We start from the raw sequence: 24,611 nt of genomic DNA, 5'->3' as shown, positions 1-24,611 counted from the left end.
CATTTGAATATTTTAAAGTCCAGTCTTCAATTCATTTAAGTTAATGTAATTGATACTAAACAAATTCTGCCAAGCTAGGTTTAATAAACCAGCATTCAGTCATTAACATCAATAACACATATTAACTCATAAAAATGAATTTAAATATTTTAAAACATTATAGTAATTTTACATGTATTTTTAAACATGCTTTTAAACTAGTATTTTAATAGTTTGTTCTGATTTTATGGGGTTTTTTAAAAACAGTTTATTGTATCCCAGACTGGCAAGCATTAACTACATAGTTGAAAACAGCTGTGAATTTCTGCTCCTCTCGTCTCTACTTCCCAAATTCTAGGTTTATAGGCATGTACCATCATGGCTAGCAATAAGTAATAATTATTATCAAGTGAAACAGAGTCTTACAGCATTTCCCTAGATGGCCTTGAACTTAGATCTTCTGCCTCCAGAGTGCTAGGATTAAGGGTGTGCAGCACCATACCTAACCTATAAATTTTTTCTTAATTAGAATCTAAAAATAAGTTTCCTTGAGCTGAGTAGATCAGTGGCAGAGTATTTATATAACATATGCAAGGCCCTTAATTCAGTTCTCAGCACAGCAAAATAAATTTTCACATATAGTTCAAGTTAAATTGACACAAATTCTGAAATGGTTAGGGTAAGGGTCTCTGTGCCATAGCTAGACTGAACTCATTATAGAACCTATGCTGGATTTGAAATCATGTCAGTATACTGAAGTTTTGTGGGATTGTTTCTTTGTTTTTTCAAGAAATACAGGGTTTCTCTTTGTAGCCCTGGCTGTCCTGGAACTCAGTCTGTAGACCAAGCTGGCCTCAAACTCAGAGATCCACCTGACTCAGCCTCCTGAGTTTTTGGATCAAAAGGTATGTTGCCACCACTATTCAGCAATAGTGAAATTTTAATAAATAGTGAAATTTTAATTAAGATTTTACAATAGACAACAAGCCTTTTGATATAGTATCATAGTATACAGAGTTGTCCAATCCTAAAATTGTGAAGGTGAATTTTTATCCCCAGTCTCTTAACTTTCTCACTAAGACAGTAAATATGGAACACCATATACATTCTGGCACACAGGAGCATTGGTAAGCTAGCAGTGATTAACAAAACCATTTGATTCCTGCACTGTGAAGGTAGAGGAAAGTGGATATCTGAGTTTAAGACCAGACTGATCTACAGAATGAGTTGCAGGAGAGGTTTCTCAATGAGTTGAGAAACCCTGTCTCAAAAAAAAAGAAACAACAACAAAGAGAAATACTTTCTAATAGTGTTAAATGACTAAGCATTTTAGGAAAGCTATAGGGAACTGGAATTACTTTTATTATTCTTTTAAGACTTATTTTACTTTATGTATATGACTACATTGTTCAGACACACCAGAAGAGGACATCAGATCACATCACAGATGATTGTCAGTCAGCATGTGGTTGCTGGGTATTGAACTTAGGACCTCTGGAAGAGTAGTTAATGCTCTTAACCACTGAGCCATCTCTCTAGCCCTATTTATTTATTTTTTGAGCCAGGGTCTCACTTTGTAGACCTGACAGCCTGGAACTCACTATATAAACCAGGCTGGCCTTAAGCTCACAAAGATCTTCCTGCCTCTGTCTCTTGACAGAGTGAAATAAAATGCTGACATGAATTTCAGCCATCAGAAAGCCAAGGGAAAAGAAATTATTTGAGAGAATAGACATGAAGTGTATTTTCCACAATGGTTACTTGTTTTTAAAAGTAAATGTTGAGTGCTGGGTGTACTGGCATAGGCATTTAATTCCAGTACACAGTAGGCAAAAGCAGGTGAATCTCTTTTAAGTTCAAGGCCAACCTGGACTACATAGCAATTTCTAGGACAGCCAAGGCTACTTAGTGAGACTCTGAAAAAGCACCATACCCTCACCCAACTCCAGAAAAGAAAGAAAAGAAAAGAAAAGAAACAGTTAAAAGATAGAATAAAAATCCTTCTCTGGGGATGGGGAAACACCAAAGATGGAACTCAAGGTTTTGCATGTGCTAAGTGGATGTTCTTTCTACTGATGAGTTACACTCCCAAGCCTCCAAACTAGTACAAAGAATTTATGATCCATCATGAAAATGCATTTTATAGAATACAATTAAGATTTTTGTTCTCTGTTGTATTTCAGCTAAGGATGGTCATTCTAGCTGTAAGTACTTGTATTTTTTAACACTGTCAAATTTTCCCTTTATTAAATGACATTGAAACTATCAGATGATTTATGTCGCTTTATTTAATCAGCTGATGTATTCTGTGGGGAAAAAGAAACTTTACTGGAAATATCATTTTCATTTTTTCTTTTGTTTCACTAAATCAACTTAATACTTTAATGTACAATTTTGTCCTAAGTAAGAGCTTTACTTAATTGTAATTCATTTTTACATAGGTATATACCAATCCAGAAGATCCTCAGGTAAGTGTGCTTGAGTTAGAAATGTAATGCTTCTAATGTCTAAACACAAACTCTTTTAATGGTTTATGCTTTTGTGGGGAGTGTTTTGTTTGTTTGTTTGTTTTGAGACAGGATTTCTCTGCCTATCTCTGGCTGTCCTGGAACTGGCCTTGATCTCACAGAGATTCATCTGCCTCTACCTCCCAGTGCTGAAATCAAAGGTGTGCGATATCACTCTCTGGCATGTTTTATATTTTAATCAGTACACTTCCATATTTCTTTCATGTTTGAACCTTGTAAACCTTCTGAGGTGAGGCTTGTTTAGTGTTATTTATTTATTTATTTACTTATTTATTTTTATTGAATATATTCTTCATTTACATTTCAAATGTTATTCCCTTTCCCGGTTTCCCCTCCTCCAAGATAACCCCCAACCCATCTTCCCTCCCCCTGCCTCCATGAGGAAGCCCCTCCTCCCAACCCCCTCCCACATACCCCCCTCCCTTGATTTCCCTACGCTGGGGCATCTATTCAGCCTATAGGACCAAGGACCTCTTCTCCTACTGATGCCCGACAAGGCATTCCTTCGCCACAAATGCAACTGGAACCATTTGTACCTCTTGGTTGATAGCTTAGTCTCTGGGAGCCCTGGGGAGTCCAGTTGGTCATCATCATCATTCTTCCCATGAGGCTGCAAACCCCTTCAGCTCCTCCAGTCCTCTCTCCAACTCCTCCACTGAGGACCCCATGCTCAGTCCAATAGTTGGCTGCTAGCATCTGCCTCTCTATCTGTAAGGCTCTGGCAGGGCCCCTCAGGAGACATAGGTATCAGGCTCCTTTCAGCCATCACTTCTTAGCATCCACAATAGTGTCAGGGTTTGGTGAATGAATCCCCAGGTAGGACAGTCTCTGGGTGGCCTTTCCTTCAGTTTCTACCCTACGCTTTGGCTCCATAATTGCTCCTGTGAGTATTTTGTTACCTTTCTCAGAAAAACCAAAGCACCCACACTTTGGTCTTCCTTCTTGAGCTTTATATGGTCTGTGAATTGTACTTTGTTTATTCTGAGCTTTTGGATTAATATCCACTTATCAGTGAGTGCATACAGTGTGTTCCCTTGTGATTGTGTTACCTCACTCAGGATGACACTTTCGAGTTCAATCCATTTGCCTAAGAATTTGATGAATTTGTTATTTTTAATAGTATATAAAAATATACCACATTTTTCTGTACCCATTTCTCTGTTGAGAAACATCTGGGTTCTTTCCAGATTCTGGCTATTATAAATAAGGCAGCTATGAACATAGTGGAGCATGTGTCCTTATTACCTGTTGGAGCATCTTCTGGGTATATGCCCAGGAGTGGTATAGCTAGGTCCTCAGATAGTACTATGTCTAATTTTCTGAGGAACCGCCAAGCTGATTTCCAGAGTGGTTTTACCAGCCTGCAATCCCACAAGCATTAGAGGAGTGAGTGTTCCTCTTTTTCCACATCCTCACCAACATCTGCTGTCCCCTGAGTTTTTCATCTTAGCCATTCTTACTGGTGTGAGGTAGAATCTCAGGGTTGTTTTGATTTTCATTTCCCTGATAGCTGAGGATGTTGAACATCTCTTTAGGTGTTTCACAGCCATTCGAGTTTCCTCAGTTGAGCTCTATTTAGCTCTGTACCCCATTTTTTAATATGGTTATTTGACTCTCTGGAGTCTAACTTCTTGAGTTCTTTGTATATATTGGATATTAGCCCTCTATCAGGTGTAGGATTGGTAAAGATCTTTTCCCAATCTGTTGGTTACAGTTTTGTCCTATTGACAGTGTCCTTTGCCTTACAGAAGCTTTGCAGTTTTATGAGGTCCCATTTGTTGATTCTTGTTCTTAGAGCATAAACCATTGGTATTCTATTCAGGAAATTTTCCCCTGTGCCCATATGTTCAAGACTCTTCCCCACTTTCTCCTCTATAAGCTTCAGTGTATCTAGTTTTATGTGTAGGTTCTTGATCCACTTGGACTTGAGCTTTGTACAAGGGGCCAATTTGCATTTTTCTACATGCTGACCTCCAGTTGATCCAGTACCTTGTTGTTTATATTTTAAAAGATAAATATACTCATTATAATGAGTGACTGATTTTAGCCCTCAAGTCTAATAAACTATTAGAAATAACCTATGTTGCCTGACATCTGACTCCATACAGTAGTCTATGTTGAAACAAGGTCAACCTATGTAAGCTAGGATAGCCTCAAACTTGCTATATAAAAGATGACCTTGAGTTTCTGATCCTCAAACCCACTGCCTTTGTCCTGGTATTTACAGAAGAGTGCTACCAATCCTGGTTTCCTGTATTCTAGGCAAGCCATGAGCTACAAACTCAGCACCTTCCTCTTGTATTGTTAGACAAGATTTCCCCATGTAGCCCTAGCTGTCCTGCAACTGGCCCTGTAAAACAGGCTGGCCTCAAACTCACAAAAGATCTGTCTGCCTTGGCCTTATCCTCTGCCTCTGGAGTGCTACCAACATCTACTTCCACCTTCCCATCTTTATCAAAGACTGAGACTTCTTTCTTAGCATAGGCTGCCCTAAAACTATGAAGCCCAAGCTGCTCTTAAATTCACAGAGATACTCCTGCCTCCACCTCCTGAGGCTACAGGTGTGGGCTACCACTCTGAATTTTAGGGATTTCTTTATTATTTTTATTTTATTGTTTTACTAGGGGTTGAACCTAGGGCCTAGAATGTGATAGGCAAGCTCTCTACCACAAACCCATTCCCTGGCCTTTGGAAGAACTTACTTACTCTATAACAGGATTTATCCTTTGGGCTTTATTGGCATTACCCTTCATTTATTCATCATAACCTAATTAGAATTATCACCCCTTACAGATTAGGAATGTGTGTTTTTTTATCTGTGGTGCATATACACAAAAATTTTGCGCACAAATTGGGTATCATGCTTTATCACTCTCCTTCTTTTGAGATAAGTTCTTTCAGTGAACTGGAATCTAGGCTGTTAGACTGCAAGCCCTAGTAGTCCTCCTGTCCTGCTCCCTCACAGTGTTAGGATTGCCAGTGCATACAAACACGTTCAGCAGTTTTTATATGGGTTCTTGAAATTTGGGTTCTATCACTCATGCTTGTATAACAAACTCTTTTACCAGCTAAGCCATGTCTCTGGATTCAAGGTTTCTTACCTAAGGTTGTATGGCAGATGAGACAAAAACCACAATTTAAACTAGGAAAACCAGCTCACCATGTGAGGATTTTAACCATTAAGATGTAATGTTTGACTTAGTCCTAGAAGTATATTTGATTTGATTAGAGCTTAGGATATGGCTCAGTTGGTAGAAAGTTTGTCTAACCTATACACGGCCCTTAGTAAACTAGATATAGTAGCATACACCTCAAATCTCAGAACTTGGGAATTGGCTGGAAAGAGGATCAGAAGTTCAAGGTTATTCACTATAAAGAGATTGAATCCAGCCTGTAATATCTAAAACTCTGTTATAAATAAATGAAACATTTTTTAAAGAAAACTTATCTTCTATTCCTGAGTATGTACTGACATGCAAAGAAAGCAAACTATCCCCCACCCTTAGCTGAGACACAATTGACAGTTAATAGTTGCTGAAGAAACAAGAGACCTTTTTCCGCAATGAAATAACCCTTGGTAAGGTGCCCATGGCTCATTAACTTGATACCCGTGTACATGTAAGAGGCCCTAATTAGACTCAGTGGATTTTATAAGCTAAATATTCCAAGGTTGAGAAAGGCTATGTGCCTTTTTTTTTAATTATTGCCAACAAGTAATGCTTAATATACATCCATAAAGACAAAGCAGATCTTTTGAGGGAAAGGCTATGATTAAGTTAATTATTCAGAAAATAATTATTACTGATTTCTTATTTTTTTTAAGACAGGGTCTCTCTATATAGCCCTGCTTACCACAGAACTTACTATGTACAATAGGCTGGCCTTGAACTCAGAAAGATCTGCCTGCCTCTGTTTCCCAAGTGCTGGGACTAAAGGCATGTACCATGATGCCCAGCTTCATCACTGTATTTTTATAGTTATGCATTGTCTTCATTAGTAAGTAAGCAGCCTTACTGTGCACTAATTGTATTTATTAAATATTTATTGTGTGCTAACAACTTTGTTAAAGGCTCTATAAATTACCCATTTGATAATTTGTAATTAATAGGACGGGTGCTATCTTCAACTCCTTTCTCAGCTACAGAAATAGAAAACTTAAATGGCTTACATGTTGTTATAGTATAGCCAGAATTTAAAGCCTCCTGGATTTCATAGCACAATCTTCATATTTCTGATCCCAATACTCAGGAGGCAGAGGGAGTCATATCTCTGTAAGTTCAAAGCTAGCCTGGTCTACTAATCACTTCCAGGCTGGTCAGGGCTACATAGTGGGACCCAATCTTTAAAGATTTTTTTTAATCTGTTCTTGCTGTACTTGACTGTTATCATCACTCTTTGGAAGTGGAACCAGGAGGAACTAGAGTTCAAGGTCAATACTTGGCTACACAGTGAGTTTTAAGGAAACCTAGACTCATGACAAAATAATAATGATGAAAATAATAACAAAAATCTTACTCTTTTTTTTTTTTTTTTTTTTTTTTTTTTTTTTTTTGGTTTTTTGGATTTTGTTTTTTTCGAGACAGGGTTTCTCTGTATAGCCCTGGCTGTCCTGTCCTGGAACTCACTCTGTAGACCAGGCTGGCCTCGAACTCAGAAATCCACCTGCCTCTGCCTCCCAGAGTGCTGGAATTACAGGCATGCGCCACTACTGCCCAGCCAAAAATCTTATTCTTAGTAATTATCTTAACTTTCTTTTCTATAACAGACACTTGGTAATTTATACAAATAAAGGTTTATTTTATTTTATGGATCTAAGGTTATGAATTTATTTCTCCTAACTGCAAAGGTTGGGAAGTTGAACATTTAGGGGTAAACAAAATTTAGAAATGGCCTCTCTTTCTCTCTCTCTCAAATATGTACACCACACACACACACACATAATGCACACACATTCAGTGGAAGAGAAACATACACAATTTTTTTATAAGGAACACACTCACACCATATTTGACCTACTTCTGCGATAACTGAATTAACTCATGAAGGCAAGGTCACCTTAACCCAGTGATTCTCAACCTGTGAGTCTCAACCCCCTTTGGCAGGGGGTGGAGAGTGGGAATGTCAAACTACCTTTGACTTGGGTCACTTAAGACCATTGGAAACACAGATATTTATTTAAAATTCCTAACAGTTGCAAAATTACAGTTATGAAGTAGCAATTAAAATAATTTTATGGGACTGGAGAGATGGCTCAGCGGTTAAGAGCACTTACTGCTCTTCAGAAGGCCCTGAGTTCAAATCCCAGCAACCACATGGTGGCTCACAACCATCCATAATGAAATCTGATGCCCTCTTTGGAGTGTATGAAGACAGCTACAGTGTACTTAACATATAATAAATAAATCTTTTAAAAAATAATAACTTTATGGTTGCTGGTCACTACAACATCCTACATTAAAGGGTCGTAGCATTAGGGAAAGTTGAGAGTTACCACCACCTTAATGTAATTACTTCTTTAAGATCACATTCCTGGAGCAGGAGAGATGGCACAGTGGTTAAGAGCACTGGCTGCTCTTCCAGAGGTCCTGAGTTCAATTCCTAGCAAACCACATGGTGACTCACAACCATCTATAATGGCATCTTGTGTGTCTGAAGACAACTACTTTATACATAAATCTTTTTTAAACCATCTTTCTGGCTTTTTTTAAAGATTTATTATTATATGTAAGTACACTGTAGCTGTCTTTAGACACTCCAGAAGAGGGAGTCAGATCTCATTACGGATGGTTGTGAGCCACCATGTGTTTGCTAGGATTTGAACTCAGGAGCATTTGGAAGAGCAGTCACTGCTCTTAACTGATGAGCCATCTCTCTAGCCCCAAGTCTTTTTTTTTTTTAAGTCACATTCCTTTCCTCTAGACAGTCAATTGTAATCTAAATGTGTCAACTCAAAATACCAACTTTAGTATTTGATTGCCCTGTCTAGTGGGCTCATTTAGGTTAATAATAAAAATGCTATAGATTTGAAGGTTACCTACCCAATGCAGTCTTTTTGCTTTTGTTTAGCACTAGTTGATCAAATTGGCTTCAACTGCTTTTCTGCTAAAACAAGCATCCTAGATAGATACTGTGCAAAATCAGTGTCATCAATAATTGTTACTTTTAAAAAATTTGACTTCAGTGAAAGCAAGCCATAATTTTTCACTACCAGGAAAAAAAATCCCTAAAATCGTTGCACTAGGGATCTAATTTCCAATATATAAACTTTTCAGGCAATTCAAACCACAGCCCTTACCCACTCTGCTGAAGTGTCGTTCCTCCTCCACTTGCCTATTTCTCCCATTTAGTATCTATTACAGTCATTGCAGTGAATCAGGTACACTCTCTCTCCACAACTGAAGTGCCAAATCCCAGACCAACAGCATTAACTATGAGCACTTTAAACTCCAGTGGACCAATAGGAAATTAACATATTGGAGAAAACTACTGACTGAATGTTTGAAAGCAATGTGTACATTTGACAGTCAGAACTATGCATCAGTTACATAACTGCAGTGTTTTCCATTTAAGACAATTTCAGAATGTTACCAGTTTAAATTCAAGTACACCAAAAATGGACCAATCATGGACTTTATAAGGTATTGTTTTATAGTTTTCCTTTTATATTACCAATTGCCACTTATTATTAATACTATTTAGCTAGACTTCAAGGTTATTTCTGAAATTTCTCAAACTCTCAGCAATTTGACTTCACAAAATGGAGTAGTGGATATGAGGTTGATATGGCTGTGACATCTGTCAAACCTTGTTCATCCCCAGTGTTAATCTGGCTAACCTGGTGGCCTAGCTTGGTGTTCCCTTCCTTTATCAATTCTCCCAAAGATTTACTCCCAATGTTTTACACTAATTGAAGCTAGTGGAGGAATGTTCTTCATTCAGGGTTTGAAACCCCAGACAAGCTCTCAAAATGGAGCAAAACTTAGAATGCCACAAGACAAGATTATATGCTAATTATATGCTATTTACAAAAAAGTATTTGACTGGTTAGAAATATATTTAAAATCCATCATTTATTTCCTTTAAACATTGTATATTTATTTTACTTATGTTTACTTATGTTTACATTTAGCTTATTATGATGCTAATAGTGATACTGAATTTTTATAATAGTGACATTAAAATATTTTGTGATAATTTTCAACCTGGAAAAATCTTATGAAAGAAATCTGTTTCTCATTTTCTAGCAAAAATCAAAACAATAAATCTAGTACAACATCTTCTGACACCAAGAAAGCAAGTATTCTCCTCATTCGGAAGATTTATGTCCTAATGCAAAATCTAGGACCATTACCTAATGATGTTTGTCTGACCATGAAACTTTTTTACTATGATGAAGGTACTATCTGTTGCAGTATGTCTTGTTTTAATTTTACTTCAAAAATTGTTTTCTATTTTTAATGTTTTGGCACCTAAATTGTTACAGAATCTTTGGAATTAGAAACCTTGAATTTAATATGTGTATTTGAAATATGAAACATTGGGGGCTGGTGAGCTGACTCTTTTTTTTTTTTTTTTTTTTTTTTTGGTTTTTGGATTTGTTTTTTTTTCGAGACAGGGTTTCTCCGTATAGCCCTGGCTGTCCTGGAACTCACTCTGTAGACCAAGCTGGCCTCAAACTCAGAAATCCGCCTGCCTCTACCTCCCAGAGTGCTAGGATTATAGGCGTGCGCCACCACTGCCCAGCTGAGCTGACTCAATGTTAAAGAGCACTTGCTGTTCTTGTAGAGGACTAGAGTCGGTTCTCAGCACCAATTGTGTTGGATGAAGAGACATGCCTGTACCTCCATGTCCAGAGTGATCCAATATCCTCTTCTGATCTTCCCAGGCACCTGCATTCATGTGGACACAGACAGACAGGCAGGCAGGCAGGCAGTCAGGCAGGCAGGAAGACACACACACACACACACACACATATATACACACACACATACACACACACATACACACACACACACACTGAATAAAAATAAAATAAATATTGGAAAACAAGTATTTGCATTTAAGTATTTTTTGTTGTTGGTTTTGTTTTGTTTTCTTGGATTTGGTTTTTTCGAGACAGGGTTTCTCTGTATAGCCCTGGCTGTCCTGGAACTCACTCTGTAGGCCAGGCTGGCCTCGAACTCAGAAATCCACCTGCCTCTGCCTCCCAGAGTGCTGGGATTACAGGCATGTGCCACCACTGCCTGGCTGCATTTAACTATTTAAAATGCATTTCTAATTCAGTTGTTTTAATATTAAAACTATTTTACATCAACTCTTTATAGTTTTGTTATGGAAAAAAGAAAATATAAATGTCCAGTGTTTCCCTCATGTATATATAATGAGTAAACACCTCATGACTGGTTTAAAAAACAACAAAGATTTTGGTTTTGTGATGGTTTAAAAAAGAAAACCACAGCCAGGAGGTGGTGGTGCACACCTTTAATCCCAGCACTTGGGAGGCAGAGGCAGGTGGATTTCTAAGTTTGAGGCCAGCCTGGTCTACAAAGTGAGTTCCAGGACAGCCAGAACTATAGGAGAAACCCTGTCTCGAGAGGAAAAAAAAAAGAAAACCACAAAGATTTTGGTTCTGTGATGCTGGGTCTTGAACTTAAAGCCTGGTATGTACTGGGCAAGCATTCCATAAAGCTATATCTCTCAACTCATAATTTAATATTTTAATTTGTAAACCATATAACTAGAAAATATTTTGAGACTAGCTTGCACAAATATTCAAGATTATATATTTATAAGAATTTTCATTATAGCTATAGCTAAAATAGGAACAAAGTATAAACAAGTAGACTATCTTCCTTGGAGATTTTTTTTTTTTTTTGGTTTTGGATTTGGTTTTTTTTTGAGACAGGGTTTCTCTGTGTAGCCCTGGCTGTCCTGGAACTCACTCTGTAGACCAGGCTGGCCTCGAACTCAGAAATCCGCCTGCCTCTGCCTCCCAGAGTGCTGGGATTACAGGCATGTGCCACCACTGCCTGGCTTCCTTGGAGATTTTTAAGTAAATTATATATAAAAATATAATAACTGTTAAAATTACAGAGGGGCTATAGCAGAGCCCTTGTTACTGCCAGCCCCTCACACTGGCAGAGTAGTAAAAAAAGAAGAGCTAGTATGACCTTCCTGTATTTTTAAAGGATATTTAGGATATGTATTTCCTAAAACATATACAACATGAAAGATTCCTATTATATGTATAATATTTTCAATATAAGGAATTCAAATTAAGGAATGAGAACTGTGACAAGGGGAGCATCTCTGTATTTCAGCTTAGGTTCTTCCATCTGAACTCAGTCTTGTGTTTTTATGAGTAGTTCAGCTTTTTCAGTTTTATAAACAGTACAGTTTATACTTCCTTTTCTGCAGTTACACCCCCAGATTACCAACCACCAGGTTTTAAGGATGGTGATTGTGAAGGAGTAATATTTGACGGGGACCCTACATACTTAAATGTGGGAGAAGTTCCAACACCTTTTCACACCTTCAGATTAAAAGTGACCACTGAGAAGGAACGAATGGAAAATATTGATTCAGCCATACTAACACCAAAAGAATCAAAAGTACCATTTCAAAAAATTCTAATGGACAAAGATGATGTAGAAGATGAAAATCATGTAAGTATGAACATATTTGAAGAGTTTTAAAGTACAGTAGTAGCAAACATTGATTTTGAGGACTTTGATAGATTTTAATGTTTCTAGAAATACTGTAAAAAATTCATTAAGTTGAACTTTATTTTATTTTGAGACTGGACCAAATGGCTGTCTGTACTGTGGATCAAACTCTGATTGCCAGGCCTGCGCCTTGAGCACTTTACCTGCTGCATCATCTCACAGGATTTTGTTTTTAAAAAATTGTTTAGTCCAGCTGTTAACTTGCTTTGTAGCTGAGGCTACTGTTGAACTCCTGGTCCTCCTTCCTTTGCCTCCTGAGTGTTGGGATTGTAGGTAAGAACCACCATGCCAACTAGGGTATTTTTTTTTTTTTTTTTTTTTTTTAGCATTCTTTAAAATATTTCAGTCTTGGGCTGAAGGGATGGCTCAGCAGTTATGAGCACTGACTGCTCTTCCAAAGGTCCTGAGTTCAATTCCCAGCAAACACATGGTGGCTCACAACCATCTGTAATTGGGATCTGATGCCCTCTTCTGGTGTGTCTGAAGACAGCAACAGTGTACTTGTCATCTATATAAAATAAATAAAACCTTTTAAAAAATATTTCAGTCTTAGGCTGAAAGAATAGTTCTATGGGTAAGGTTTTTGTTGCACAAGCATGAAGATGTGTGTGATCAGTTTCTCAGAACCCATGTAAAAACTGCATATGATTGTTTAAATCTGTAACCCTTACACTGGGAGAGTCAGGACTAGAAATAGGAGGACTCCAGGAACTTGTTGATCAAAACATTGTGCTTCAGGTTCAGTCAATGATAGACTGTCTCAAAAATACATAAATAATTCTGGCATGGTGGCATACACTTTTAAATCCCAACAGCAGGAGACAGGGGCAGTCAGATAACTGAGATCAAGGCCAGCCTGGACTATATAGTAAGTTCCAGACCATCCAGGGAAACAGTGAAACCCTGTCTCATAAACAGATAAAGAATAACAACCTACATCAACCTACACATGTGCAGGCAGATATGGTATGCATTTATATAGATGAATACACAAATTTTTTGAGTTTCTCTTACACATTCCATAAAGTGAGCAATAATTTAGAACTTAATAAACCAGTTATTTCTTTCTACCATACCATAAGTTCATCCTCCAGTGATTCTGAAGAGTTGACATATTCAGTTATATGTGTAGCTAAGTAAACCTACTTAATTTAATGCTCTCAAACAATAAGATCTAAGGATTTAGAATAAGCACATAATTTTGAAAAATATGTTTTTATTACCCCTAAACCAACCCTAAAAAGTAAAGAGTTTATATTTTGTTTGCATAAATTACCTTGTGGGCTGAGCATGGTTGTACATGTCTTTAATCCCAGCACTAGGAGCAGACCAGCCTGGTCTACAAAGCAAGTTCCATAAAATCCAAAGCTGTTACACAGAGAAATGCTCTGTCTCAAAAAAAGAAAAAAAAAAGCCTTTTGGTAGTAATTCTAACACCATTTGTATTTCTAGCAAGCTTGTATTTATAATTTACATAAAGCATATGTGTTCATTAATATTAGTACTTAATTTTTTCATTTATTGTTAAAGTATGTTCAATTTTCATTTTTATATAGAATAATTTTGACCTTAAAATGAATGAACAGAATGAAAACTCTGGAACTTCTGAAATCAAAGGTAAAAAGCTAACAAAAATGTTTATTAACTACTAATTCAGTTTCATACCATTCAACTTTCTTTTCTTTCTTCTTAATTGTTTTTACAGAACCAAATTTAGGTTGTAATGAAGAAGAAATTATGCAATTCAAAAGGAGCCAAAGTCCTTCAATTTCTCATTGTCAGGTATAAACTTGGTCATTCCATCTAGCTTTCGATTTAATTTTGTTTTCTTTTACTTTGCTTGTTGTTTGAGACAGGTTCTTATAATGTACCCCTATTTAGCCTGAAATTCATTATGTAGTGGTCTCAAACTTGTAGCCATATTTCTACTACTTTTTGAGTGCTGGAATTATAGATGTGAACCATCAGGCCTTAAATTATTTTTAGATTTATTTTTTGTGATTGAGTAATTTGTGTGTGTGTGTGTGTGTGTGTGTGTGTGTGTGTGTGTGTGTGTGTGTTGCTCATAGAGGCTAGAAGAGAACATCAGATACCCTGGGAATGGAGTTACAGCCAGTTGTGAGCAACCATGTAAGTGCAAGGAACTTTGGTTCTCTGTAAGAGTAACCAGTGCTTTTACCACTGAGCCATCTGTCTAGCTCTTTTATTTAAAGATGGTTGCTTATATACTTGTTTTATTATTCCTAAGATTTTCGTAGTGTTATTAAGTAAAAGTAGTTATTTAAATAAATTATTTTTAAAATAATTATTTATTTACTTTATGTATATGATTACACTGTAGCTGTCTTCAGACACACCAGAAGAGGCCATCAGATCACATTACATGGTTGTGAGCCACCATGTGGTTGCTGGGAATTGAACTCAGGACATCTGGAAGAGCAGTTGGTGCTCTTAACCACTGGGCCATCTCTCCAGTTCTAAATAAGTTATTATAGATAAAATTATTGTACATTAAAAAGTTTTTTAGTAGCCGGGCAGTGGTGGCGCACGCCTGTAATCCTAGCACTCTGAGATGCAGAGGCAGGTGGATTTCTGAGTTCGAGGCCAGCCTGGTCTACAGAGTTGAGTTCCAGGACAGCCAGGGCTATACAGAGAAACCCTATCTTGGAAAAAAAACAAATCCAAAAAACCAAAAAAAAAAAGTTTTTTAGTATATCACTGTGAGTTTATTTAATAATATATCTTATGGCCCGGGCGTGGTGGCACATGCCTGTAATCCCAGCACTTGGGAGGCAGAGGCAGGCGGATTTCTGAATTCCAGAATCAGACAGCCTGGTCTACAAAGTGAGTTCCAGGACAGCCAGGACTACACAGAGAAACCCTGTCTCGAAAAGAAAACAAAATCAAAATAAAATAAAATAAATCTTATGATGCTTTTAGAGGGCTGATAGTATAGCTCAGCAGGTCTAAGGTCTTGCCATCAGACCTGATGACCTCAATGTGATTCCTACGACTCATATGATGGAAGGAAGACACCAATTCCTTCAAGATGTCCTCCGATCTCTAACATACGCACCATAGTGTACATGTTTCTCTCCCTAATAAATAAATGGAAAAAAAGAGCAAAGTTCATAGAATATCTTAAGAACTTCAGAGCTAAATAAAATCATACATATTTTTTGTTTGTTTCTTTGAGGGGTCAAAAGAGGATCCTATTATGCAACCCTTCTTCTCTTTAAGCAGTTCTCCTTCTTAACTGCTGCTTGAGTGCTGAGATTAAAAGTGTGCGCTACTATGTTCAAAATTATGTAATTATGTAAATAATTATGTAGTTAATATTTTGAACCCCACTTATTATGGGTTTTATTATGGTATATAATAAAGTTTTGTGAAATGTCTTTTCTAGGTTGAACAGTTAGTCAGTAAAACATCTGAACTTGTTATGTCTGAAAGCAAAACAAGAAGCGGAAAAATCTTTCAGAGTAAAATGGTAAATAATTTAGCAACTACCCTTTCATGTGCTACCCTTTCATGTATGTTTTTTTTTTTTTTTTTTGCTTGTGATTTGGTTTTAAGATAGGGTTTCTCCCTTTTCCTTTCCCTCTACCTCTCTCTCATCTCCTCTCCCTCTTCTCTCTCTCCCTCTCCACCTCTCCTCCCTCCCCCTCTCTCCTTCCCCACCTCTCCTTCCTCCTCTTCCTCCTCCTCCCCCTTTTTCCCCTCTCCCTCCCCCTTTCCCCTTTTTCCTCTCTCTCCCTCTCCTTCCCCTCCCTCACTCCCTCTCCTCTCCTTCCCCCCCTCTTCCCCTTTTCCCCTCTCCCTCCTCCTCCCCCTCCCTCACCCACTTTCCCACTCCCTCTCCTCTCCATCCCCCTCCCTCTGCCCCTTCCCCTCCCCATTGAAATTAACAAATACCTCAGGAGTTCTCCCATGGAGCTGATTGTAAAGTATCTTCCAGAATAGCTATAAAACATCTCCTGGAGTAACAGTGACAATACTACCTTGTCTATGTGTCTTTGCGTCCCCATATTCTCAGTAGGAAATTAGAACTAGCAAAAGGCAATATTCAAGCTAGTATGCTGATGAAAGCAAGAAACAAAAACATAAGTGCAGTATAATGGAACACACCTGTTAATCCCAGCACTTGAGAAGTGGATGTAGAAGACAGCTATGAGTGTGAGGCCAACTTAGACTACATGGTGAATTTCTGGCCAGCATGAGCTACAGGGTCAAACTCTACTAAAATGGGTGGGGAGGGAGGAGACACACAAATTTAAAATGTCAAGAATTACTTCCAGCAGCAAAATATTCTTTCCAGCTAGCTTCAACTTAGGATGAATATCTTTTAAAAGATTTTAAGACAGTGTCTTACTATGTAGACACAAACTTGACATGTAGGCCAGACTGACTGAACATACATACATACATACATACATACATACATTTATTTATTTATTTGACAAAATCCCACTAGGTAGCACAATTGTAGAAACACAAGACTGCTTTCAACCTCACAAAGATCAACCTGCCTGTTTCGTTTCCTTAGTACCAGGATTAAAAGTGTGCACCACCATGTGTGCCATAGTTTTATAAAACTATTTATAAAAAATTTCCTTGGGCTGGAGAGATGGTTCAGCAGTTAAGAGGACTGACTGCTCTTCCAAAGGTCCTGAGTTCAAATCCCAGCAACCTTATGGTGGCTCACAACCATCTGTAATGGGATCTGATGCCCTCTGCTGGTGACAGCTATAGTGTACTTACATATACTACATATACTACAGCTATAGCTACTCATATAAATAATAATAAATAAAAGGTGGGCAGAGTCAAACAGATCTCTGTGAGTTTCAGGACAACCAGGACTATCCTGAAGACAAACAGACTGTCTTAAAATACAAAGAAACAATGTAAGATTTTGGAAAGTGATTGAAACAGAAAATATTGGAAATAGCAGGAGATCAGGGGATATAAACAGACTGTCTTAAAATACAAAGAAACAATGTAAGATTTTGGAAAGTGATTGAAACAGAAAATATTGGAAATAGCAGGAGATCAGGGGATATAAGATTGATAGCTGAAGAAGATGGGCCTTCAATAGGGCTTCCAGAGTGATGAAAATATTCTAGTAGTGAGCATAGTGGTAAATTATAAGACTCTGAATACACTTATAATTACTAAACTATATTTAAAGTAGGTAAAATTCTATAGCATCTGAATTATGTGTCAGTGTAACAATGTCATAATAGTAGCATGAGGCTAAAAAAATCATCTGTTGCCTGTTCTTTAAGAAATAATGACAGCCGGGCAGTGGTGGCTCACGCCTGTAATCCCAGCACTCTGGGAGGCAGAGGCAGGAGGATTTCTCAGTTCGAGGCCAGCCTGGTCTACAGAGTGAGTTCCAGGACAGCCAGGGCTACACAGAGAAACTCTGTCTTGAAAAAACCAAATCCAAAAAACCAAAAAAAAAAAAAAGAAAGAAAGAAAGAAAGAAATAATGAAATAGTAATTTTCTCTTTGTGAAGGTAAATGTAAATCAACAAGGACAAACTTCTAAAGAAAATCGGAAGAGAAGTCTTCGTCAATCTGGGAAAACAGTAAGTCTAATACTGTATGGGGTAAATAAAATGGCAAATAATGTCATTACTGTATATTAAAATAACAACTTTTGATATTCCTGAACATACCTCAAAGCTCTGATACTCAAAACATATTCAAATATCTGAGGCTTCTGGGTGTGATAGCTCCTTCCTGTAATCCTAGTTCTTAGGTGACTAAAGCAGAAGAATTACCAAGAGTTCACATTCATCCTGACCTACATAGTAATTTCCAATCTAGCTTGATCTATAGTGTGAGACACTGTCTCAAAAAATATATACTTTCTAAATGTAAGTAGCTACTGCCTATTCCATGAGCTATTCATTTATTAGAGGAATTTATAAAGTGAAACTCTATATGGGGTGGGCAGAATATAAGTAGAATGATACAATGACCTAAGAATATTTAGAACATTCTATATAATTGAACAAAACACTCTGGAGACCAAAACTAAGAGAAATAACAAAGTTGCCATATCCACAGGTTTCCTCAAGTTGTACTTTCTCTGAGGATCTCAGGAGAAAGAAAACTTCTTACCTAAACACTATAGTTGCTTTATATTTGGACAATTACATTACTGAATCAGATAATATTTGTCATTTTTTTAAATACTTAAATTTTAGTAGGATTTGCATATTATTAGACAGTTGAAGGGCTGGGATATTGGTAGTAGTATTTGTGAGGTACTGGATTTCATTCCCCAAAACAAAAATAATTTAGACAATTGAAATCCTAAAACTGAAACAATGAACTTTTTAAAAGGGAATCATAATTTTATTAGTGATTATTGTTCTTTTGATTTAAAAACAGATCTATGTAGCCCAGGTTGTCCTTGAACTTTCCAGGAAGCCTAATATGATACTGAACTCTCAGTCTTCCTTCCCCTGCCTCCTGAATGGTGGGACTATAGGTATATAGTTTATGGGTTATATACCACACCCAGTTTATGAAGAGCTCTGGGAATAGAATCCAGAGCTTCCTATATGCAAGTATTCTACTGACTGAGACACATCCCTAACTGGCATTTAAAAACAAACAAATGAACAAACAAAACCTTGATTGCACTTATTTATGCATTCACCCATTCTACATATGTGTGTGTATTCACTTTCCACAGTACCCATGCAGGAAGTTGGTTTCCTCCTCCTTCCATGTAGATTCCAGGGATAAGAGTTAGGTCTTCATGCTTACTGGCAGGTGTCTTCTTACTGAGTCATTTCACTGCTCCTCAGTTATTTTTTGTAGATGGTTATTTCACCTGGATATATGGATATATGCCACATATCTTCTATACCCATGGAGGCTTAAAGAGGGCATCAGATTTCCTTGGAACTGGAGTTACAAACAGTTGTGAGCTACCATGTGGATGCTAAAAATCAAAGCTGACTCAATCTATATCCAGTGCTCTTAACTATTGAACCATCTCTCCATATCCCCTGCCAGTCAGTATTTTCTATATACACCATTTCAGAAGGAAATGGAGCAGGATGAAATACTGAATATACTCATGAATTTCTCAGCAGTTGAGAACAATAAAGCAGAAGTATCACTGTGAACTTGGGGCCAGTTTTAGATTTTATAACTTTACAATCTATTAAGACCTTAGATTTATTTCGTTTCCCCAATTTTTAAAAAAGATTTATATGTGTAGGCATTTTGCCTCCATGTGTGGCAAAACAAAATTACATGCATGCCTGGGGCCTGCAGAAGTCAGAAGAGCGTGCCAAATGCCCTAGAACTGAAATTATAGAGCTACCATATGGGTGCTGGGAATTGACGTGCTTTTAACCAGTGAATATCTATCTCTCTAGCCTCCCAAAATTTTTTTTTAAATCATATATGTTTTGCCAGGTGTAGTGGTCCATCCTTACCTTTAATCCCTGCACTCAGTAGGCAGAGGCAGAATTCTGTGATCCTGAGGCCATCCCTGTCCTCATATCAAGTCTCGGGTTAGTCAGGGATACATGTTTGTTTGTTTGTTTGTTTGTTTGTTTTTTAAAAGGATGACAGAATATGGTAGAAAATACCTTTAATCTTAGCATTCAGGTGGCAAAAACAGGTGGATCTTTGTGATTTCGAGACCAGCCTGGTCAACATTCCAGAACAGCCAGGGCAATGTAGAAAGCACTGTCTCAAAAAAACAAAAGAATGTTTATATTATATGTTTGTGTCTCTGCACAGATAAATGCATCAGAGTGCAGGTGACAAACAAGATGCACTGGACTTTGAGTTAAAGGTGATTTGTGAGACACCTGATGGATGCTGGGAATGGAACATAAGGTTTAGAGAAGCAGTTCATGCTCTTAACCATCGACATCTCTTCAGCTTAACTTTTCCTTCTTCTTTTTTTTTTTTTTTTTTTTTTTTGAGACAGGGTTTCTCTGTATAGCCCTGGCTGTCCTGGAACTCACTCTGTAGACCAGACTGGCCTCGAACTCAGAAACCCACCTGCCTCTGCCTCCCAGAGTGCTGGGATTACAGGCGTGCACCACCACTGCCCGGCCTTAACTTTTCTTAATGTTTTAAATATAAAGATGCTTTCTTAGGAACCACAATCTAGTTTGTCATTTATACTTTAACCTTTTCCAGAAAATGAAATTATGTTAAAGGAATTTTGTTAGAAGTTCTCTAATTCATTCTTGCATGTATTCAAATGTATCTGCTGAAGGTGAAGGTATTGTTCTTACCTTTCATTTGTGAGGACTTAGGTTTTCATCTTCAGCAATACAAAAGAAAAAAACACAACAAAATGGGTACACTGAATGCCTAGTTTTTATCAAGACATGATGGGGCTGGTGTGTTAGTGGGATCATGTAGCCGAGGCAGTTATTGAACTTGTGATCGTCCTTCTTCTGCCTACCAAATTGCTGCAATTATACACATGAGCTACCCTGCCTTAAAATAGATTGAAATCTCACATGGCCCATAGTAAAATGTTTTCCTTTTTTTTATTAAAATCTTTATTTCCTTTTCATTTCTCCATTTTTTTTTTTACTATTTCAGTGATACTATTTTACAATTACTTTTTCTTCTATCTAAAACAACTCAAATATCTTCCCTTTTGTAAGGATATGCTTTTAGGTAAGTTGTATGTCAACAATAAATTGTACTCTACTTTAAAATTAACCAGGTAGTCTATCTTAGTAGAAAATACTGGCCAGGCGGTGGTGGCACACTTCTGTAATCCCAGCACTTGGTAGGCAGAGGCAGGGGGATTTCTGAGTTCCAGGCCAGCCTGGTCTACAGAGTGAGTGCCAGGGCTACACAGAGAAACCCTGTCTCTAAAAAACCAAAAAAAAAAAGCCTATGCTGGGCTGGAGATGTCATTCAGTCAGTAGAGTACCTGCTTAGCATGCATAGAACCCTGTGTTATTAGATTTTCACCATCATATCAAACCATGTGTAGGAGCACATTTCTGTGATCCCAGCACTGAGTATATGATGAGAGATGAAAAGTTCAAAGCCAACCTTTGCTATGCAATGCATAGGAAGCAACCCTAAGCCATGTGAGACTCTGTCTCAAAAACAAAGAAATTTTGTTGTAGCATATCATTTTTATTGAGAGCAGGGGGAGGATCCACAGTTAAAAGATATTTAAATTAGAAAATCTTTGGCCAGTGATATACTCCAGCATTAAAAGCACTTTCTTCTCTGGTACCTAAGTTTGATCTACAGGACACCACATAACAAGAAGAGAGAACCAACTGCTATAAGTTGTCCGTTAACCTCCATACTTGTATTGTCATACACTCACACACACACACACACACACACTCATACCACAAATGAATATCAGTAAAATTATAATTGGGTGCTGGAGAGATGGCTCATTGTTATTAAGAACACCTAGTGCGGTAACAGAGGACTAGAGTTTTGTTCCCAGCACACTCATCTGGCAGCTCACAACTACCTACTATTCCAACTTTAAAGGATCCAGCACCACATTCTGGCATCTACGGGAACCTGCACTCATGTATTCTGTCCACACACAGAGAAACAAACATATACACATACCTTTTTAAATTTCAAACTGTTAAAAACAATTAAAGTCTCTAAGTAGTTGTTTTCTTTAACAGGTCCTTCATGTCTTGGAATCTAGTCAAGAATCAGTGCTGAAGAAAAGGAGAGTTAGTGAACCGAAGGAACATACCTAAATATTATTTTTCTTACGCAGATTTGCAGTTCTCAACATTTACACTAACATGCTGTGTTATTTGAAGGTGTGCCTTCTGTATCTCTGAAAATTATTTTGTAGTTCACAGTTATTAAACTAATGCAAGTTTTAGCTATTATATTGTATTTACCTGATATAAATCCAAGGAACTTTAAACAAAAATACAGATGTCATTGATTCTACTCATATCCACTGAATACAGCCTGCCTTCCATTTTAAAGAAAGCTTTTATAAAATGTGTTAAGTTTTAAGGCCCTCTAAAACCATTTCTGAAATGTTTATTCTGGCATTAAAATTTTGTAAGGATTCACTTTTCAGTTAAAACTGTACCATTTAATTGGTGCTATTAAAATAATTTTTCTATTTTGATATAGTGTGTTATTAACATGATGTATATGCCATACAACTTTTTGTGTGTGTGGGGGGGGGGGGGGGTTCGAGACAGGGTTTCTCTGTATTCTCTGTATAGCCCTGGCTGTCCTGGAACTCACTCTGTAGACCAGGCTGGCCTAGAACTCAGAAATCTGCCTGCCTCTGCTTCCCAGAGTGCTCGGATTACAGGTGTGGGCCACCACCGCCTGGCTGCCATACAACTTTTAAATGTGTATTTAGAGCAAAAAAATAAAAAAAAATAAAATAAACATAGAAATCAATGACTAATAAAAAGACTGGCATTTTACTACCATGATTAAGATACTGTGCAGGGTCTTTCAGAACTTCTGGTTATTTAATTAGCAAAAAGTGTTGAGCTATTAATTTTGAGAGAATTTAGCTATTATTTTACAAGAGGTTAACATTTTAGAACTGATGAGTGGTAGTGTGAACAGTGGCTTTGCTGAGAGACCTGGGACCTAGCCCAGCTTAGCTATTTGCTTTCTTTGCTTCAGAAAAGGAAGACCTAAAACCTTGATCTGTTTCTCTCCTGTAATTTTAGCAGTAGTGTTCCAAAACGTACAGTAGCCACAGGATTATCAAAGTGCTCTATAAGGATGTGTGTAATGGTAGGAATGTACCCATGCTGTTCAGTGTAAACCGGATAATATCTACAAACTGAGTCAGATCAGGTTTTTCTAGAGGCAAAGTTAAGCTCTCGGAGTTTATTCTAAGCCTTATTGCTTGGATGACAACATTTCTTATCCAGTGGTGCCAATACAGACGGCCACAGAAACTCACCTGCTACACTCAAATTGGCCAACTGAATCCTTTCGTAATTGGCAACATTTGTTATCTCACAGAATACTTTGATTGGGTGATTCATCGGGGTGGGATGCTGCCTTTTTCCTCGCTGCCACCGTGGTTCCTTCATTGGATAGACCAGCTGTCAGGTTGAACCCAAACCTGCCTCCTTTTGGTGAGGTTTGTCTGGATCGCAACACAATAGCCGGGAGGACCGCCCCTCGTAGGCTCCGATTGGCTAGACTCAACCTTGGGGGTTTCTGATTGGCCCAATGAAGAAACACCAAGGTAGGTTGCCTAGCGATCCTGAGGAAGCTGATGTGTTATTCCCTCTCTGCAACGAAGGATCAGGAAGTTTGTACTCTGCGTGGCTGAGAAGTTTTTCACCTACTAGAACCCGGCTAGGGTACGGGAAACAAGTGCCCTCCAAAGCTAGAGCGCGAACTGCAGCCTACGTCCCACTGCAGCTCAGAAGCAACGTCAGGTAAGGAGCAAATATAACACTTCTTAACATCTAACAGAGCTGCTCAGTCAGTATTTTAGAGAGAAAGGGTGGTTTTTACTTACTTGTTGTGGTCATCGTGTTTTCAAACGGGTTTTAACCAACAAGTGTCCACGGGGAAATGATGAATTCCTCAAAGAAAATTACCCTCAGTCCCCATTGGGGTGTTAAAGTTTCTTGGATTGGGTTTGGAAATAATGCCAAATAGAATTGGCACCCTAAGGCATTGTTTTGTATTCTATTCTTACACTCTTCTTAACCCCCACCCCAATTATATTTGAAATATATGAAGAATTGCTTGTAAAACTCTTGGTGTATGTTCCTGATGCTGTTTAATCGGTATATATTTATTTGAGCAGTTAAAACGTTAAAGATATTATGCTAGTTGCTATGGAGAATATAAAAACTTGAAGATGACAATACTTCAGCCCTCAAGAAGTTTGAGGTAATGTACAGCCATAACAAAAAGGGACTATAATAAACATTTTAAAGGGTGTAAGTATAAATTTCTGTTAAAATACAGCTGAAGGAAAATCCAGTTCTAAATATCTGATATATGCATAATGGAGAGATAGGAATTCACCTTAAGGCCTTACTTGGGAGTCTTTAGAAGCCCTTCTAAGACCGGACAACATTTATGGAGGGAAGAAAATGGATGAAAACTCCAAAATAACAAGGATCAGAGGCAGAAAGAAAACAATAAAAATTGTTGAGCTAGGCACACCTATAGCACCTTTATTTATTTTTTTTTTAAAGATTTATTATATGTAAGTACACTCCAGAAGAGGGAGTCAGATCTCACTATGAATGGTTGTGAGCCACCATGTGGTTGCTGGGATTTGAACTTAGAACCTTTGGAAGAGCATTGTGTGCTCTTAACTGCTGAGCCATCTCTCCAGCCCCCATAGCACCTTTAAATTTTGACCTCAAAG

The 24,611-nt window shown here is 37.7% G+C and overlaps 2 protein-coding genes across 3 annotated transcripts in view; both read left to right on the top strand.

Moving 5' to 3' along the window:
• The window catches only part of Hormad1 (HORMA domain containing 1), a 29,546-nt gene extending 7,260 nt beyond the window's left edge, over positions 1-22,286 (top strand). The window contains exons 6-15 of the mRNA XM_052178586.1: positions 2,163-2,183; positions 2,421-2,447; positions 9,078-9,145; positions 9,752-9,903; positions 11,925-12,172; positions 13,789-13,849; positions 13,938-14,014; positions 15,639-15,722; positions 17,755-17,826; positions 21,904-22,286. Coding sequence (XP_052034546.1) covers positions 2,163-2,183; positions 2,421-2,447; positions 9,078-9,145; positions 9,752-9,903; positions 11,925-12,172; positions 13,789-13,849; positions 13,938-14,014; positions 15,639-15,722; positions 17,755-17,826; positions 21,904-21,981 — 888 coding nt within the window. The 3' untranslated portion in view covers positions 21,982-22,286. The remainder of the gene's footprint in view (positions 1-2,162; positions 2,184-2,420; positions 2,448-9,077; positions 9,146-9,751; positions 9,904-11,924; positions 12,173-13,788; positions 13,850-13,937; positions 14,015-15,638; positions 15,723-17,754; positions 17,827-21,903) is intronic.
• Positions 22,287-23,459: 1,173 nt separating this feature from the next.
• The window catches only part of Golph3l (golgi phosphoprotein 3 like), a 30,978-nt gene continuing 29,826 nt past the window's right edge, over positions 23,460-24,611 (top strand). For both annotated transcript variants that reach the window (XM_052179771.1, XM_052179770.1), the window contains exon 1: positions 23,460-23,661. The gene's annotated coding sequence lies outside the window, so the exon portion shown is untranslated. The remainder of the gene's footprint in view (positions 23,662-24,611) is intronic.

This window comes from Apodemus sylvaticus, chromosome 4, assembly GCF_947179515.1.
Source record: "Apodemus sylvaticus chromosome 4, mApoSyl1.1, whole genome shotgun sequence".
Lineage (NCBI taxonomy): Eukaryota > Metazoa > Chordata > Mammalia > Rodentia > Muridae > Apodemus > Apodemus sylvaticus.
This window is presented reverse-complemented; position numbering and strand designations above follow the sequence as displayed.